At 36.7% G+C, this 20,364-nt stretch overlaps 2 protein-coding genes across 4 annotated transcripts; both read left to right on the forward strand.

Moving 5' to 3' along the window:
* Window positions 1-12,003: 12,003 nt before the first annotated feature.
* On the forward strand, window positions 12,004-18,509 carry LOC112188679 (O-fucosyltransferase 38). Of its 3 annotated transcripts, none has more exons than XM_024327844.2 (11): window positions 12,004-12,283; window positions 13,093-13,171; window positions 13,698-13,765; window positions 14,118-14,206; window positions 14,315-14,492; window positions 15,335-15,463; window positions 15,860-15,996; window positions 16,710-16,923; window positions 17,025-17,209; window positions 17,787-17,882; window positions 18,209-18,509. In XM_024327844.2, exons 1-11 carry the CDS (start codon window positions 12,104-12,106, stop codon window positions 18,339-18,341), a joined length of 1,488 nt encoding a protein of 495 aa, XP_024183612.1. In that variant the 5' UTR covers window positions 12,004-12,103; the 3' UTR covers window positions 18,342-18,509. The 3 variants fall into 3 exon arrangements, with proteins under 3 accessions (XP_024183612.1, XP_024183613.1, XP_024183614.1); XM_024327845.2 differs by having other exon boundaries at window positions 18,214-18,509; XM_024327846.2 differs by having other exon boundaries at window positions 18,146-18,259.
* Window positions 18,510-18,910: 401 nt separating this feature from the next.
* On the forward strand, window positions 18,911-20,364 carry LOC112188680 (chitinase 2). Its single transcript, XM_024327847.2, has 2 exons — window positions 18,911-19,240; window positions 19,388-20,364. Exons 1-2 carry the CDS (start codon window positions 19,174-19,176, stop codon window positions 20,221-20,223), a joined length of 903 nt encoding a protein of 300 aa, XP_024183615.1. The 5' UTR covers window positions 18,911-19,173; the 3' UTR covers window positions 20,224-20,364.

Here is a 20,364-nt window from a genome sequence, read left to right on the forward strand (position 1 = left end):
TTGGTTGAGAGAGGCTTGCGTATGCAACGCAATGTCCTAAGACAGAATTTCGTCCCCACACAGGTGCTGTGGTTGATCGTAGACGACTGCCCTGCAGGATACAACTCTCGCTCCAAGGCGTGGCACCGTTGCCTTGAAACCTAGCGAACTTCACTTGTGTTTCTCTCGAGTGTTTATGAGAAGAGATGTCAGAAATGATTTTTTTTTCTTATTCTGCAATGAACCTTCATTCCTCTTTTATAAAGAGCGGACAAGAAGAAGAAGACGTAACTGTTCAATCAATTTGAATTTGATTTGAACAGTTACAACCGTTTTGGGATCAGTTTTTCCAAAAACTGTTTTTGGATCAGATTATCCAAAAATATTGTCTTTATCCGAATTTATAAAAAGAAATGGTTTTATTGGAATTTTAATTTCAGCCCAAGGCCCAAGTGCCTATATATATATATATATATATATATATATATATATATATATATATATATATATCAAATATTTTCATTGCAAAGGTCTTGTTTCCCATTCAATGGGCCTCCACCTTTACTTTGTCTATTTAATATGTTTCTTGTGGAAACATATATAAAGAGATCATAGTATGGCTTTATCTCCTATGTGGGATAAGGGAGCACTAGCTATTCCAATAGCCATACCAATCGGTTCTAACAATCAGTATCTGCACTATGTAGGCTAGTATATATTCCATTTGGGGTGTACACAGCAGAAGAAAGTAAATTTATGTTGATCCCAATGTCTGTAATTTAATTGGGGTCCCGGTCACTATTTATACAAGAATCAAACTCGACAAGAACATTTTGATTCATGGTAGAATCATTGGTGGTGGTATTAAATAGGCCTAAAAAGCCAGTACCTGAATTTAGTGGGATTTCATATCCAACTGAGGAGAGGAAGAATACAAGCTCATGTCCATACAGAGAAAGAGAGACATTATATATGGTTTAACCAGTAGTGAAATCTGTGAGTTGCATGCAATCATGCTTGATGGTGGTCAAAGAGGAATAATACATATCGCATGTATGGACAGACTCCTATGAATGGTGAGACAATTAAGGAATAGTAGGTGGGCCATCATTCTCTACCAATGGTGTGCAAGCGATCATGTCTTCCATGCAATTAAGGTTTCATGGAAGTGGAGCAGTTTGAGTAAATTGCAATCATCTTTGATTGCAATAAATAAGGGATAGTATAATTGCATGCCGCGAGCCACGGGAGTCGTTGCGAGGATATATTTGCAATTAAGATACCTGCATATCCTACCGCATCTAAGAAGATTACGTTCAGGACCCCAGAAGGTAATTAACCTTGCCTAAAAGATTGATACGACAGAGTAAATCTTTTATTGCCTACGATAGTTATCAAAACTATTAAGAGGATTCAAGGCCAATAACTGTGGCCTAAAATATAGTATTTCATTCCTATTAGGAAGGAGAATCTACGAGCAGCTTATATATAGAGGCTAAAGACGATACAACGAAAGACAGCTCTCCAATTAATCTCTACAATTATCCAAGTCTCCCCGGAGCAACGTCTCTTACCGGTGACCACACTCCAATCCCAGTCTCTTCAAGAGCTGACTGTCAGCGTTACCAAACCAACCCAGCGACCGTACTTCCAGTCCCAGTCTCCCCAGGAGCCGACTGCCAGTATCACTGCCACCGATACTATCTCAACCAGCGAAGCAAGGGTAATGCCCTCGCAACCCAATGAAGCTAAAGTCACGCTTTAGCAAAACCTTGTGCTTTCTCCCAACTTCCCAGTGATTGCTCTGCTCAGTCTACAACATTAAGTATCGATTTGGTGAACATGACGAGATCACAACCAAAACCTTTATCCGTAAGGCAAGAAGTCCTTCTCCGAAAGGCAAAGAAAAGAACCTTGTGACGAGGTTCGTGCTCTCCTCGTCCACATCGTTTGATTCAGAAATCAGGTCAAGGGACTCCCCCGATGACTACACCCCATGGTGCTGGCATGCCTGCGCACACGCTCAAAAGAGACAGTTTGCACCCATACTGGTTTTGGAGCCAAACAGTAATTATGTTTATTCTCCTGCAATCAAAGCTTGAGAGTGTATCGATCAAATGGAGCCCTGTTCATCAACCCAGCATGGACTTTTCCTCTGCATAAAGCACATCCAGAGTGAAGGAAAGTGATTGGTCAAACATATATAGACGAGGTCTTCGTGAAGATCAGTCTGAAGAATGGTGTAGTCGCCTCCAGTCCGCTTAGGATTCTCTCTCTCAATCTCTCATCCCTCATATGTATCGCCTCCAGTTCTCCCTCTCCCCTTCCATCACCATCACCATGTTTTCAAATATATGCAAATAGGGCTTAATTATACGCTGGCGATGTAATAACTGTTAAGGCAAAAATTCATTGAGAGAGCTTCTCTATCTAAAACTAGAGAGAGAAAATAGATCTGAAAACCAAATCTCCCTCCCCCTTCTCTCTTGCCCAGATCTGGATCCATCTGGATCTAGATCGATGGCTTGAAAGTTGGGGGCGGGTTCTCTTTGGCCTCTCTTTTCTATTTTCCCTTGTTCTTAATCGTTTTCCCTTGATTCTCTTACACCCTGTGGTGATTTACACCCATTTGGTGGTGATTTTGCTGGCACATGTTCAGTTCTAGAGGACCTGGTTCTTCTTTTCTATGTCGACCATTCCAAAAACTTTTCAGATCCATAAACCTCCATGTTTCCCCTCATCCAGTACCTCACATTAGCTCCCCTCCTTCTACCAAAGGCCCACTCCCTGAAGGTTGTCGTCACTACCTCTCAAAAGTGAGAAACACTTACCTAGAGGTGTATGGGTGCTCACGCATGGGTGTTTCACCCCCCATTAACCACTAGATTTTTTCTTTGCTACTGGCTTCTGTCCTATTTCATTTCGTTTCCTCCCTGCTTTGAGTCTCTTTGGTGGAGTAGAGATAGTTAATGTTTGGTGTTGGTTCCATTCTCTCATCCCTTAAAATTTGGTTTTGTATGGATCTGCGTTTTGAGATTTTACTGGCAGCGGCTCTTCGGTTCTCATCCCTTCGATTTGGCACTTCTCATGACCTCTTGGAGCCTGCCGGCGGCTGCTGTGCGGGATAGCTTAGACGGTGGTAGCTGTGTTATTATTGTAGGAATTGAGGTTTTATTTAATTTTTAGGGTTACACTCTTTTGCCTATCGGTGTGGGTTTATGGTTGAGTTATAATTTTCCTTTATTTGTAATTGGGTCTTGTTTTGGGCTCCTCCATTGGATTTCCTCCCTTTGGTAATTATTAATGAAGTTTTCATTCATTTCCAAAAAAAAAAGAAAAACTTGAGTGTAGTACATGCATGTGCTACAGATGAGAAAGGTTGTGGTCAAAATCAAAACATCTTATGATGTATAAAGGAGTAGTCAAGTAGTCATTGTTCATGTCTAATGTTGATCATAAGTCGATAGCCAAGTCACTGTCAATCACGTGTCACTTGCTAAGTCACTGTTATATCCAGGTCATTGTTAATCTCAAGTCTCTGGCCATGTTATAGTCATGAATATGTCATTGACCATATCACTGATCATGTAACTAATACGCTAAAAACAAACCTTCAATTTAACTCTGCAAAATGTAGTTGTCAGTATAAAATAAGTAGGGATCGTTCTAGCCGGGGATTGATGGTACACTTGTAATTGCAAAAACAAGTAAATAATTATTAAAAGTACAAAGTATTATTTACAAAAATAAAACAAAGAATGAAGATATACACAAGTAAACACAAAGAGGGGGGATTAGGATTATAAAATAAAAAAATTAAAAGAAACAAAAATAAAAATGTAAAATACATATATACAAGGGTGGAACACAAGGAACAAAGATCAAAACCACATCCGTATGCAAGAAATCCAATTACAATTCCTATATATAGTTGATTTTCCATGTCATGAGAAAGAAGTTGACCATGTGAAACGTTAAAAAGCAAACGATTTCCCATATTTTACTTTCCTTCAATATTTAATCTAAGTGAAAGCACCTAAATTAAACCTATTGAACATACAATCATAGTCTAGAAAGCTAGCTAATCAAGAACACATTCAACGCATGAAGAACAAAGAAATGATGTCAACCAAAGTGCACAACCTAGTATGAAAAAGTTCATCTATTTGCAATCCTTCTTCATTGATTTCGACTTTTGTCCAAAGTTTTTACTACTTATGATTTAGGGTCACAAAACTATTAGGTGAATTATTTACCTAAATCTAGCTCTAATTATATGTATATATCCTAATTCGGCCACCAAAGAACACAAACATGCAAAAGTTTTCTGTAATCCAAAATCAATCAAGCAATCTCACATAAGCAACTTAGAAATCAACATAAAGAAATCACAGCTATTTCAAAACATATAAACGGGCTTTAAATTTTGCCCTTAGAGTCATGTTAACTAGAATTCATAACTCTATGAATCAAACAAAGGAAAACAAAAGAAACTATGAAATACACCGTGAAAGATGGATGACAAGCCTTGAGACTAAGAACTTGAAGATCCTTGAAAGCAAACAATCTTCTAGGGACGACACACGGGTGGATGGAGGCTAGGATCTTGATGTATTGCATGACTTCTTCTCCTCCTTAGTTGAGATGCAGAGCTTCTGAAGACTAGCGAATGGAGAGAATTTTTGGTGTGTTGTGGTGTGGTGATTTCTCCTCCAAATTTCATTGATTTTCTCATGATAGAGTCTTGAATTTTCTAATCTCTTTTCCCCTTAATGACTCATGGTATATTCCTTAAATAGTGACCAGATACATCCTTATTCCTCTCATTTGAATTGCACAAATTTCTTCTTGCAAGATTTGTGCTCACAACGAACTCCTATAATCAAGAAAAATCTGAAATTAATTGGAGTCTATAATCAGTAAGAAATAAGATAATTAGGAGTAAATATTGACTATGAACACTACCCTTTTATCTCCACGAAATAAGAAGAATTTATGTGAATGAAAACTCTTTGATTTCTTCCTTATTTTTGTACTTCATCTTATCCTTCTTATTTCCTTGATTTCATCACTTAAGAGTTCTCAATGGGATGGACTCTCTTTAAAACAAGAAAATCAAAAATAGGAAAGTTCAAAGGAAGAAAGTTCCCTAAAACAAAATAGGAAATATTTCCTAAAAGGAAAGAGGAAAGTTTCTATAATGACTTATAATTCATTTACGCTTATTTCTTCTCTTTTTTACCACTTTTCTCCTATGTATCTAGAAAATAGAAACTAAATTAAAAGTGATTAAGTAAAGGAAATAACTAAGCAAAATATGGAGAGTTAAATATTAAAATGTCGAATTAAAATGCTCCTATCAGTAATTGTCAAAATCACTGATGATCTTCTCATTTCACAAGAAGAAACCTTGTAACTATACAACACTTTAAAATGTCACTTTTTTGTTATATAGTTCAAATTCATTGACTTGAATTTCTCTGTGGCCAACAGATTGGATTGTGGAATTTTTGTGATGTACTACATGGAGAAACTTTCGAAAGATGAGCGGATTCCGAAGAAACTCAACAAGAAGGATATTTTACAATGTAGAGCTCATATAATCAAGACATTAGCGGAACAGAGTTTTAGAAATTTGTGTAGGACTTAAAATGCAAGAGACTGGTCATGTCATTGGTCAATTGTAAACTCCAGTTTACTAAATTAATTGTCTTTTTATATTTTTTTATGGTGCTACTGTTATGTTTAGTTTTCCTTAATGAAACATTACTTTTATAGATCTTTTGTAACAATTCAAGTTTTAGGCATCTTTTGAATTCACCAAATCACTGTAACTGGCTATGTCATATTGCATGTCACTGGCTTTAAGGATAGAATCAAAATAAAAATGTCATTAAGTAGCCTAATTAAACATAAAGTCATAAGCTTATGGACTGTTTTTGACAGGACCCGCCCCAAATTTCACCCTGAAATCCGAGGTGGCCCTGCGGGGTCCACCTTAGAGATAACTCTACCAAGAATTGGCCGAGTCACCCCTAAAGTGGACTACCCAAAACATTAACCCACAATAGATCAGAGCCAAACGAAGAAGTGCGGAAGCTATTCGTCAACTATGCCTTGAACCATGTACGCCTGACCTCAACTAATAACGCCTGCAAACTGGGCATTAGAAACCGAAAGGCCCAGGGAAAGTAGACGAAAAACGTTAGCGTGAGTGGACAAAAATAAACAATTTAAAAGAAAAAGGATTTCATAATTTCTCACAATTATTCTCTTAAAAATCTGATGCATGCAACAATAAGAAAACACATTTAGCTTTAAAATCCAAGAATTTCAAAACGATAAACCGACTAGCCTCGCTAGTCACAACATTCAAAAAAAATATATCGTAAAACCGAAATCTCGTTTCTCAAGAAGATAAGACCAGCCCCGCTGGCTATAGTGAAAATTGGACTAGCCCCGTTAGTCAAGCAATGATAAGATATGGGGAAGAAGTATCACCATACGAAAGAAAGGAGCCTCCCAAGCTCAGGTCAGAGTGTCCTATACTCTGGAGCATCCCATGCTCTGCTCTACTCACCCACGAACACATAGTAAGTAGGGAGGAGTACTAATAGGCTAGCTAGCAATAAAATATATCGACCCAGGTATGGTGGGTAAAAATCATTCAAATCCAGTAAATCTATAAGGCTTCCCCATAAGTCCCGCAAATAAAGCAAACACGGGTACAATTCTCAACCGTACCCGGAAATTCTCGTAGAAAGTCACATAAATCAATAACGTGTCCCACAGGCTAAAAGAATGATTAGATCAATCGTTTCCTCAACAAAAATTCCATTTAAAATCCGAAAACAATTCATTCCCGAAATCACTTTATAATATTTCATAAATTTCAAAACGCAATCAAATCTAAAATCACTTTATAATCTGAAAACCAAAATCACTATCGATAGCAAATCATCATATGCTCAAAATGTAATATGATAAATAACTAGAGAATTACTTTTAAGAAATAAATGCATGCATCAATATTCAAAATCAAATGTCCACTCATAGTACTAGTTGGCGACAACGCAAACGAGTTTCTTCGTCAAGCGATAGCTCGATATATCGTCCTGTACACAAGTACACTTCCATAAACGACAATTCGAATAAATAATTACAAACCTAAACGAAACCCGAAAATCCCTATCTCTATTACTTCTCAAATTCAACCCAAATCACACCCATAACACCAATTCCTCGATTTACATATTCCACAACGAAAACGAGGGAAATCCGAAGGCCGGATTTCCCACAATTCAATCACAAAACTCCGAACTTCAGAAAATCACAAACAATTCCAAACTCCTCCAAAATTCCCCAAACTTCACATACAAGCTCTACAACATTTATAAGATTTAATGGACTAAAAACTAGAATAAAAAAACTGCCCTACACTCTGCAGCCGCCGCCACTGCCACCAACTCCGATGGCCACCAAACTTTGGTAGCAGCACCTACTCAACAGAATCAACAACTTTCTCAACTGAGACAAAGTCAGAAAATGAGTAGAAGTACCTCAACAATTAAGGAGAAGGTTGAACCTGATTCATGAATAGTAACCCAGAAATTAATCCCTTCGATTCTTCCTCCACGCTTCAAGTCGCTATGTCATACTTGAGGAGCATCATCTACGTCTCAAGCCGCTTCCAATGGACGAAGGTTTGTGGCCAGAGGTGGTTGGAATGTGAGGAAACCGGTGTTGACTCAAATTGCCACCATAAAGTTCTCGGCGTTGATTCGAGGTTTTCCGGTCAAGTCATGGCGAGCCACCACCGCAGGGGTGTCCAGGAGGAGGAGGCGAAGCCAACGATGGTCATGGTTTGTCCCCAAGTGGCCAGAATCTAAAGTTGCCGGAGGTGTGGAGGAGAGAGAGCGAACCGGGGTAGAGAGAAAATGGGGGGAGAGGAGGAGAGAGAGAAAAAAGGAAGTTACCGGCTGCCACAGTAAAAATTCAAATATATACCAATCTACCATGAACAGTAACTTTACTTTTTCGCTTATAACTTTCGCATACAAACTCCAATTTTTACGTACCACACATGCACGCGCTCGGTTAAATGTCCTCTACGCCTTTCATGCAGAACATTTTCTCAAATTTTGACCTGAACAAAAAGTCAACTTTTAGGGCCACTAAAAGTATCGAAACAAAGTAAAAAGTGAAAGTAAGTGTCGTTTACCGTCCGAATGACTAGTACACGGGTAAATTGAGATATGGGATATTACAGTTTTAATATAAGGTCATCAACTTGACTGTTTTAACATAATGAATTACTTTGACCTAATTTATCATTTACTAACCTAAGATAGAATTTTATTATCAACTTGTCAAAAATTTAACCTTGCTTATGTGTGTTTTTGTTCTAATATATCTATTATATTAAGCTAAGATTGTATCTATTGGTAATTTGCTACTAATTCTTGACCTTTTTACTAATAACTACAATGGGCTATAGTTTATTACCACAAAAATAAAAAAGCACAGCAACTTCTAATTAATTACGACAATTGCCACAATAATCTTCATTTATGTTTTCTCCCAAAACGTAACCCCTCCAATCCATTTCTCCCAAAATCAAAACCTCTCTTCCATTATGGCAAAGAAAGACGGCGAAACTAGGCCTCTCAAAGCTCCGCGGTGAGGGTCAACGATGAAGCTAGAAGGCTGGGCGGCAAAGCTAGGCGCAGGTAGGCTGGGCGGCAAAGTTAGGAGTGGCGAGGCGAGGCGGAGAAGCTCAGTGCAGTGAAGCTAGGTGCGGCGAGGCTGGGCTAGGATGCTAGGTGTGGAGAGGCTAGGGCTTGGAGGTCAGTTGCCTATTGAGGGTAAGTGGCTTAGATTGATGCCTTAAAGGTTAGTAACCTAAGAAATTTCTAGTTACTGAGGGTTATAGCCTCTAATTTTTGTGCTATTTTTGTTGAATTTTGTAGATTTGTTTATCTCCTTTGCTCATGCGATCCATAGAAAGTTAGGGTTTCAAATGTCAGATGATTATTTTAGTTCGTATACTAATCCTTGTGCTTTGTTATCAAATTACAATCTTGGATTGAGTTTATCATCTATTTATCAGGTGAAAATCGAAGCACCGAGTGTTTTTTTGCCTTAGAGATGCATATATGAAACTAATCCTATTGAGGATCAGTTTTAATTTTTTTTTTTTAATCTTTTGACAACGCTCTGTAATAATGATATTTTGACAAGTATATCATCTTTCTTGATGAATTATCAAGCTTTATTCTACTTTTTTAATTCATTCTTGTTGCTATTGATTTGCATTTTGATGTATAGACAACTTCTGGTTTTGGATTATATTTTGTTCTGCTCTTTTTTTTGTGATTAGGTCGTTTGCATTCTTATAGGCTATATATGTATGTTGAGTTGGGGAAGAATTTATAAACTTCAGTACATCTATGGGTAAAGCCAGCTTACTAATCTTATTGAGGGTTAGTAACCTATTAAGGGTCTATAGTCTATTCGGGAACAATAGCCTATTGAGGATTAGTAGAAATGATGACATATGTGCCTTTTTGTATGTGATGGCTGATTTAAGAGGTTTGAGATTGTGAATGGTGTAACTAAAGTTAGAGAACCATGTGCATTGCTACTGAGGGTCAGTATGATACCAAGGCTTAGTAATCCTATGTGTATTGTAACCTCATTTGATGTTTATTTATGACGATTAATAGCTTTAGCTTCATGATTGAATTCGCTTGATTCTATGAGGTATCCAATTCAAATCTATTATCAGTTCAATTGAGCTTGCATTTTTAGACAGATTTCTTAGCTTTACTTTATGGGAAGGTCATTGCAATTATGTATATACCTATAGGCCCTGTGGATATTTGATCTTATTATTGCTGTTAGTATTGCTCTATGAATATTTTCTTAATCAAATTGAGGGTCAGTAAAGTATTGAAGGTCAATACACTACTGAAGGTCAGTACTCATATATTTGCATTTATCATATAAACAGATTAACTATAAATGACAAAGAGAAAGGCTGCTGCAATAGACAAAGAGGATGTATCGATTGAAAAACATGAGAAGAACCATGATAGAGAAATTTTTTTGCCTTGACGAGAGCTAGTATTCGAAAGTAGGGGATAACTGAAGGCAAGCAAAGATTGATTTAGGTTAGATTGTGTTAGGATTAGGATTTGCATTTGATCAATCTGAATTTTTTGTTTTGTTTTGTTGAATGAGATTAATAGCGAAATATTGATCTTTTGCAGATGTAGATTTGTGTTTATGAGTTGATAGGATTTTGACAAAAGTAAATTGACATAGATGCAAGCTTTTTGAAGTCTTCTTTATTGGTTAATGTTAATGTATCGATTTAATTACTAGGTTTCAAACCAAAAATAATGGTGCAAGGTCAAATAACCTTGTCTCTTTTATGCATATACAAACTATCCAATAGGTTAATCATTTAGAATTGCCTCTAGAAACTAGAAAGAACTGTAATTTGTGCATGTCAGAATGATACTGAATCTCAGTACATTAAGCTGATAAAGGTTATTTTGGTAATTTATTAGTTAATAGAATCAATTCAAAAAATGGCCGCATGGGGCTGGACCTTGCGCAGGGTTTAACTACAGTATCACAAGGGAATTGAAAAAAAAAACAGGCTTGCTAGTGGTAATAAATGGGTTGAGATTGTTTCTATTGGTAATTTGCTACTAATTCTTCTAAACTTAGTTTAAATTTTGAACTTCCCAAAATGCCCTCACATGATAATATGTTTTTTTTTTTTAAAGGCATGATAATATGTTATATCGTATAAATATTATTAGGGATGACAATGGGGCGGGTTGGGGATGGGGATCACAAAACCATCCCCATATTGTGATCCCCATCCCCGGGGTCATTTTCTACCCCCATCCCCGCCCCAATCCCTAATAAAAATATATTGGGGATTCCCCATCCCCATTGGGGACTAAACCTCCAAACTCACCCCAAATCCCCAATAAGAATTTAATAAATAAAATAATTTTTTCTCATATTGCCTTTTTTAAAATCAAAATCTACAACAAATAAATTTAAAATATGATTAAATTCATAAATCATAATTTAGTGAGTGCAAAAGTCAAAACACTATTAAAGTAAAAATGTAGCTATTGAAGTAAAGTAGTAAATGTATATATTTGTGATTTATATTATAAATTTTTTTTAAAAAAAAAAAATATATATATATATATATATAAATATATGTATATATCATTGGGGCAGGTTTGGGGATCGGGATCACAATACCATCCCCAATCTTAGATAGCGGAGATTGGGGATCCCCATCCCTATTCCCTATTTGTCCCCGAATTCTCCCCCATTAGGGGCGGGTATCCAATGGAGCTCTGCCCCACTGGGGATTTTTGCCATCCCTAAATATTATACAATAGTAAACTAATTTTTTTTTTTTTTTACAACATCACTCATCAAAGTTACAACATCACTCATCAAAAAAGGAGAAATTCCATCATAACTTTCTTTCACTGTGCGTTTGGATGAGAAAATTATAAAATCTACAGGAATTTATAAATGTTGGAATCCATCAATCTAAAATTCCATTAATTGCAATTTTTGTTGTTTGGTTACATCTATTTAGGATTTGAAATGTCTAATAAATTAAGAAAGTTTAAAACAAATAAAAAGATAAAATAGAAAAAAGTCTTGTTTTGGAAATAAAAATTGAATACTGCGCAAAGAATTCGTAAATGACACCTATTTTGGTGGAAATTGAAGTGAGGAATTTAAATAACGAATTCCTTCGTTTTTTTCCATAGAGAAATTTAAAAATTCCAATCTGATAATGCCAAACGAGGGAATTGACTTTTAGAAATTATGGAATCCTCACTTTCAATTAAATTCCAATATTTTTTCCCTCATCCAAACACACTCTTAAGGAAAAAAGCAAATTAACATGTGCAGAAGTAGTTAATTAATCGAATTTACTGTACACTTCATTGGATTAGTACCAAAAAGAAAAACACGAACCGATGCAACCGTATTGCTCAACTACACATGACGCTTGTCGCCTTTTAAGAAGAAGAAAGACGAGGATGGTAGAGATCTGTAGCTGAAACCAAAAATGGTACAGAGAGGCTATCACAGACCCAGACCACCATCTCCACACGCCATTAAACTCAACCTAATCCTCATTTTTGCCTTCTTCTTTTTGGTCTTCATCTTCTACACAAGGCAATGGCATCTGCTCGACGATCAGCGAAAGCAACAGCCTTTCTCCGATGAACATTCCCAAACTGACCGGGTATGATCCCCTCGCTTCTTACTTGAATTGGGTTTTTGACTTTTTCTTTATTTGGGTTTGTAATCCGGTGAAGATTGATCCTTTAGGAACTGGGTCATTGTGTTTATGTTTATAGCTTCATTGGGTTGAGGGTAGTGAGTATTTGTGAATTTCTTATTTGATTATGTATTAAATGGGGACAATGAGGAACAAAGTTTCAATCTTTAGTTTCATTTTGTTGTGATTGAAAACTCAAATGAATTCTTTAGGGAGGACCTTGCTATATGTGAGAGAGTCGAAATCGAGGTATTGCCCATGTTAGCTATAATTGGGTGAAACTAGGTTGATGGTATTTGGCATCACTACAGATTAAAACAGGCTGCAAAAGGCACACATTCAAGAATACATTGGACTTCCAATAACATATTTTTAGTGCCACATCAATAAGGCACTGTTCTCATATGAGTACTGTGCTAAACGAATTACGTACTATTCTAGAATTTGGAAATCTCTCTATATTATTTTCATTAAGCATGTGTGAGTGTGTTCTCACTAGCTACTGTTTTTCATTTTCCTAATATATGAAGGGTAACTGTTTTTCGTGTTTGTTTCCCCCGGTCCCCAACCCTTTTTTCTCAAACTATAAATTATAATAACGAATATCTCTGTTCTTATGAAATGGTTACATGCCATTAAATAAGGCTTTCTAGTCTGTTCATTAGCATCTTCTTCCCTTTCCTTGTAGCTAACTACATAATCTTTAAATAACTTCGCCTGTCCTCAACTTTTTGTTTTCTTTCTGAAAACGGTATTAAGCTTCCATTATGCAGATGCCAGATGCAGAACTTTGGGATGCTCCTCCTAGCTATGGTTTACGCTCATGTGTCAAGCCGACCTCTAGATATAAAGGTAAGAATCATAGATGTTTTTTTGCTATATGTTATATCTTTACTGTAGTAATGGATCCCCCCCCCTCCCCCCAACACACACACACAACAGCCATTTTACTGATTAGAGTGAGGTGATTTAGTAATGCACCTGGGCTAAAATCCAATCTTTTAAGTGATAAAGTCGTTATCCATACAATTATGCCGCCCATGGATAATTGAAAGGGGGTGCTACGTTCCCCGGTTCCGGATTGACAGTTAGGTCAGCTTCCAGAGTAATTTCTTTTCTTGGTTATTTAATCTTAGTACATCACCATTAATCTCTCTCTCACACTTCAGACCAAAAGAGAAAAAAACTTTCTTTCACGCACACACAAACACAGTCATGTTAGCACATGCATACAAGATATTCATTTTGGCCTGCATCTTTTCTTACACTCTTTAGTTAAACCAGATAGTTGCACATACGTCTGAACATGCATATTCGTGCTATTTGTTTCTTTCTATCTTCTAGTGATTTCTTGTCTAAATACTATATACAATTTCAGCTGCCACTGGATGGGACCACTACATGACTGTGAGGAGTAATGGAGGACTAAATCAGATGCGAACAGGCGTATGTTACTGAGATCCATATTTTTCATGTTTTATTGTTTGGGCTACAGAATTCTTGGTTATTAGTTGTCTACTTGCACTCATAATCACATATCGGTAACTTTTTGACAGAGCTTACATATACATTCCATTACACTATTTATTGTAATTGCTAGCCTCTATACTCTCTACGGTATCAGTACAAACAATAATTTGCTTAGAAATACTGTAGAAGCTCCCACTGTATTTTCTTGATTCCTTGATATTTTCTCTGCTGCAAACAATGGATTTCTGACAATTGTTTCTATTTATTTTTCTTTTTATAAATATTTTTTGGTGAATTTAAGTAATGGTAAATGGTAATCTTTTCATAGATTGCAGACATGGTGGCTGTGGCACGCATTATGAATGCGACCTTGGTCATTCCTCAATTGGATAAACGTTCATTCTGGCATGACTCGAGGTTGTTACAATTACTCTATTTCCCTCTTACGGTGTTTTGAGTGCTTTAGTTTATTATTTAACATTTTAGCACCTTATTCTTTTGACTAAACTTTATTAGTATGCACAGTACATTTTCAGATATATTTGATGAACTTCACTTCATTGAAACTCTGCAAGAAGATGTCAAGATTGTCAAGGAGCTCCCACAGGAATTGGCAAATGTTCCTCGGGCGAGGAAGCATTTCACATCCTGGGCTAGCACCAGTTACTATGAAGACATGACACAGCTATGGAAAGAATATCAGGTAACTAATATTATGCAGTTCAACACCCTAAACAAAAGTCTGGTTCTAGATTGAGCACCTTCCTGCAACTTTTGTCTCAGTGATGTTGGATTAGTTCCTCTGGTTCTCCACATTACGATTTAAGCCTTTATAATTATGATTTCTCATTTTAATATTGAGCTTATAATCAATATTGATTTACTTAATCAATCATGCTCTAGAAAAAGGCTCATCAACTTAATTGTTTGATTTTTATGGTAATTAACTTCTATTCTTTAGCTCTGTCTTGATCTTTCATTCCAGGGAAAAAAAAAGAGGCAGAGGATAAGAAAATGGATTGAGTTATACAAAATTGTCGTTAGTATGTGTCAGTGATACCATACAATGATCATTATCACTGTGCAAGTTCGAAGCTTATATTATTAATTGCACTGCTCCACATATCACAATCATAACATGAAAGGGGAACTATAAAACATACTTATATCAAATTAAAGTTTATCTTATTGAGCAGTTGGCAGTCGCATGGTTTTGATATATCAAGAGCCCTTGTGCGCCAAGCTCCCATCACCAACAGACTTTGCTAAATACATTTATTTAAATGTTAGGTAAAGCAAAATCTGAGGTTTTGTCTGTGTCTTGAGAAAGCAATGCTGCCTTTCATAAAGTTTGTCATTAACAGCTTGCAAAGGGGTTTTCCCATTTTTTAATTTATGTCTTTGGACATTCTCATATTCAGTGTATTGGAAATGTAGTTGCACTTGCACCTATGTGCTTGGATTCTAAGTTCTTAAATGCTGTTCAGTGACTTAAATATTTCAACTCTATGTTTGCTTATTAGATACTGATTCAAATTGTTCTAGGTGATTCATGTTGCAAAATCAGATTCTCGACTTGCAAACAATGATCTTCCTCTTGACATCCAGAGGTTGAGATGCCGTGCCTTGTATCATGCGCTCCGTTTCTCTCCCCCAATTGAGAGCTTTGGAAAGGTTTGAAATTTGAATTGCTTTTGTCTTTGATCATTTATCGCCCGCCCGCCCTTATTAAAAAATCATTATTGCCAATAAGTCAGACTTTCCTTATTGAAGTTTACAGTCTACAAGCTAATGAAGCTGTTCGCAATATAGGTTAGATTAAGGTTGAGATTGGTCATGAATGCATGATTCATGAGTGCTTTTTAACGTAGGAATGTGCAATTGTCACATTGCGTTCAGAATTTGAGATTGCATTTCAAGCTATAAGATAAATCCAGATTGCTATGCAACAAAACACGATGTATATCATCCAACATATATGTTTCCATTCAATATTAATGCATTTAAGAGGTCTCCTATGGGGCTAACTGTTACATTAGGTTCTGAGCATGCATGACGCTGACACCGCAGAAGCTGGTGGAGCGGCTTAGAGCACGTGGGGGAAAATATATTGCTCTTCATTTGAGATATGAGAAAGACATGTTGTCTTTTACTGGTTGTTCTTATGGTTTGACTGATGAGGAATCCGAGGAACTAAGAATAATGAGGTAATAAACTTTGTCCTTGTGCATGTACATGTATCTATGCAATTGAGACCAATCAACCTTCTAAAGTCTACATGGCCAGAGTTTGGAAAGATCCCTTTTTGTTGATTCTAGGTTATCACCGTACTTTGTAATTCAGTTGTAGGTTTGATATGTACTTAGAATGTCATAAAGATATAGTTTTGCTAAATGACAAATCAGATGGTATTACTTTCTTAGGGTCAATTTATTACCCACAAAATACTAGTTTTAAATGATTCTTTTCTACTGCATACATTTTCTATGGAGGTCTTTGGTAAAACTGGTAAAACTTATTTCAGTGGGGAAGTGCCTTTCTTGATTGTGACTAGGTTAACACAAGGGCTGGAAAATATTGAGCGGGAAATGCTTTTTTTTATTGGTTAACTCTTATTCTTGAAAGAACATTTCATCATATAGACAAGTAAATGATCATGTATTTCAGAAAGTTTCATATTTCAATTTAAAACAAACTCCCAGACAACTTTTCTAAACCAAAATTCACTTTGAATTTTTGGGATGAAGGGTATATGATTCTCCATACCTTCAATGTTTTTGGTCAGAGGAGATAGCTGTTATTGTTCATCAGACTGATTCCAATTTCTCATTTGAGGAAACATTTGTTTTTGGTTATAGTACTTTTTGTCTTGTTATCATTCTCTAGGTATCTGCTTAAATTTTTAATGTCAATATTTTAGGGAGAACACAAATCACTGGAAAGTTAAAAAGATTAACTCTACTGAGCAGAGACTAGGTGGCTTCTGTCCACTAACTCCCAAGGAGATTGGCATATTTCTTCAAGCTCTCGGTTATCCACCATCATCGTTAATATATATTGCAGCCGGGGAGATCTATGGTGGTAGTACTCACCTTTTGGAGCTCACATCCCGTTTTCCAAATATAGTTTTCAAGGTTGGTCAGTTTCGTAGTTTTTTTTTTTTTGTATTGCCAAAGTAGTTTGATTTGAGGACATTCTAAGGTGCAATTATGAACCGTTCTCGGGTGTGTGACAGGAAACACTTGCGACCCAGGAGGAACTAAGGGCATTTACTAATCATGCATCTCAAACTGCAGCTCTTGATTATGTGATCTCAGTTGAAAGTGATGTGTTTGTCCCATCATATTCTGGTAACATGGCAAGAGCTGTTGAGGGCCAACGCAGATTCTTAGGTCACCGCAAAACGATCACTCCAGATAGGTAGATATCCTTAATGGTCTCTCTCATTTCTTGCTTTTGTCTTGGTATGTTCCAATATGAAAGTACTTCAAACCTCAATATCCTTCTTTGCTTTTCAGGATCTGTTCAAAACATGCCTGTTTATATACTTTTTTTTTTTTGTGGTTTCTTGGTGAACTTTAGAGGTCCCTAGACTATCATAGGAGACCAGAATAAAATCAACTGATTGTTCTATCAGCCCATTAATACACTAAATTATAAGTTTCTTTGGAGTGAATTCTTTGAGAAGTTCTGTTTCCATAGAGTTTCTTTGTAGGAAGCTGGTATTGTTGGCATTACCAGAGAAATTTTTTTTCTTGAAAAATTAATCTAAATTTAATTCTTCTGTTACTCTTACTGATGACGGCTCATATGTTCGCTTGACTTTGTTTCTTATATTGTAAGCTTCTTATTGACCTGTATATGCTAAATCCTGTTGCCTTTCATCAATAGGATTTGTAGTCTCTGAAGCCATTGCTGCATTATATTTTCCTTCCATTCTGTGTTTCGTATCTCGCTTCTGTAGCATATCATCATTGATTATTGTGTTTATGCGTAGGAAAGGACTTGTTGAAGTTTTTGATATGCTGGAAAATGGACAACAAACAGAAGGATCTTCGCTGTCAGATATTATACAGACCATGCACAAAAATAGGTAACCATGCTGAAAACATTTTGTTATTATTTCAAGGGAATAGATAAAAGGAAGAGTTATAAGAATTGCTAGTCATTAGTGAGTTTGCAAAAGTGGAAACCTAAATGACCAAGCCACTTTGAAGCAAATCGGGAATTTTGGCCAAACATAGTTATTCTGTCATTCATCTCCGTAGAGAGAATTTCTAGCAAGTTAGCAGGAAAATATAAAGAATTAAGAACTTTTACCTGATGTTCTCACTTGCACATGCACACGTGCACCAGATAAAATGCAAGTTTTTAAGACAAGTTGTCAAGGAACATTCTGGTATAATACCAAATTGACAGGAAAGGAGCTCCAAGGAGGAGAAGAGGGCCACTGCCAGAAACGAAAGGTCGAGCACGATTGAGAACTGAAGAATCTTTCTATGAAAACCCTTACCCTGAGTGTATATGTGCTTCGAAAAAGTACTTGGGTTGATTAAATATTCAACCTTTCCATGTAGATTCAGTGTAGAATATATTCATAGTCAATATTCATTTTTTTTTGTTTTAGAACCTGTACAATATGTTCATTGTTGTATACATTTATGAAAATTTTTGTTGAGCCAGACTGAGCCTATGGCAAAATGGTATCACCATTTGGCAATCAAGCTATCTTGATATTCTCCTCTGTCCATAGTCTTGGGTATCTGCTGAATATTAGTTGCTTGACCGTGATGCACTTTTGCCTGAAGAGTAGAGGCTCGGAACCTACTCAAAATGTCCATGAGCCTTTCTGGTGACCAAGTGATGCAATGACTTGAGCATCACTGAGATTAGAGTTTCCTCAAAACAACATTCTTGTTGCAAATAACCGACTATAATTTTATATAAAACTTCGATTATTTTCTTCAAAACACTAATCACTACACTCCATTTGGCCGCTACAATTCGATCCAAAATAAAGGTTCTTGTCAAGTAGTCTGGAATCTCACTCCAACAAACCAATCTCAATCAATGCTTACGGCTCAGAGAGATGCTGGCGTTGGCTAGATACAAATTAAGAACAACGACATTGGCATGAACCTTGGTAATATCACAGAAGAGAAACCAGCAAATTCTTTGACTCGTCCTAGTGACAATAAATAAACATAGATGCAATCTTGTAAACTTCAGACATCTTGTAGTTATTGTAAATACCAGTACTCTTGTTCCAGCTTATGCCAATTGTGCGTACTGGAGGCCGGCATAACGACAAGTGAGATGAACTTATAAACACCAGCTTCCCTTTAATGGTCTTCATCTTCATTCAAGCTAACAACTAAAGCCAGATGGTTCAGCTTCAGCTCTCTCTCCTTTTTGTTGCCGGATTTGCATTCATCTTCCAACAAGTATATGGTAGGTATTCAAACTATATGGCGTTGATTTTTGATTAGAAGAGACATAAATATGCTTTTGTACTGCTTTCTAAGGTACAAAATTAGCTGCTTTTTGATCCATCTATTTTGGCTGAATGGATTACCTACCTATCTTCTGTGGTTTCAGGAGGGAAGGTGATGATGGAGTACATTGGAGCCACTGGTGTTTCGGTATCATTTGACGATGTACCAATTAATGATGGAATCGACTTTCATTTCATACTTGGCTTTGCTGTTGATGCAGATGAATCAGGCAACTTCCAAAACGGAAAATTTTCACCATATTGGATACCTGAATTAACCCCAATGTCTGTTGCAGCTATAAAAAAAGCCCACCCTAACGTAAAAGTCATGGTAAGCCTGTCTGGTTGGAGTATAGGCACGAAAACCTTACACTGGTACATCCCAGAAAACTCCGAAAAATGGATAAGTAATGCTGTCTCATCTCTCACTTCCATCATCACCACTTACCATCTTGATGGCATTGACATAGACTACGAAAAGTTCCGCAACAGTTCTAAAACTAATGCTAATTTTGCTTATTGCATTGGCGAGCTTATCACACGTTTGAAAGACCAGGGTGTCATTTCCGTGGCCAGCATTGCACCGTTTTACAGCACAGTTGCTCCTTACATTGCACTCTATCAGGGTTATGGACATGCCATAGACTATGTCAATCACCAGTTCTACACTGACAAGGTAAAGACCCCGAAAGGATATTTGAAGGCCTTCGAGCTACGAGCCAACCAATTTGACAAGACAAAGCTGTTGCCAGCCTATGAAGTGAACGGAAGAGGAATTCAGGGTGATCTTTTCTTTGATGCTTTAAGCCTATTGGAGGACAATGGATTCCTAATTAATGGGGTGATGATCTTCTCAGCTGATGCTTCTTCTGAGAATAAGTATCACTATGAGAGGAAATCACAAGCTTTCTTGCTCAATTCTACTAGTACATCTGTGTAACATCGATATCCATCGATCCATCTGCATGCATCCTTTGGTTGCTTTGTAATGTACTAAGCTTACAATATCAGAAGTTGTGATAGATTGCTTTATCTCTATTATTTTGAACCTCCCTTAATACGTTCTACGGAATAAATTATA

This window comes from Rosa chinensis, chromosome 2 (genome assembly GCF_002994745.2).
Source record: "Rosa chinensis cultivar Old Blush chromosome 2, RchiOBHm-V2, whole genome shotgun sequence".
NCBI classification, from domain to species: domain Eukaryota; kingdom Viridiplantae; phylum Streptophyta; class Magnoliopsida; order Rosales; family Rosaceae; genus Rosa; species Rosa chinensis.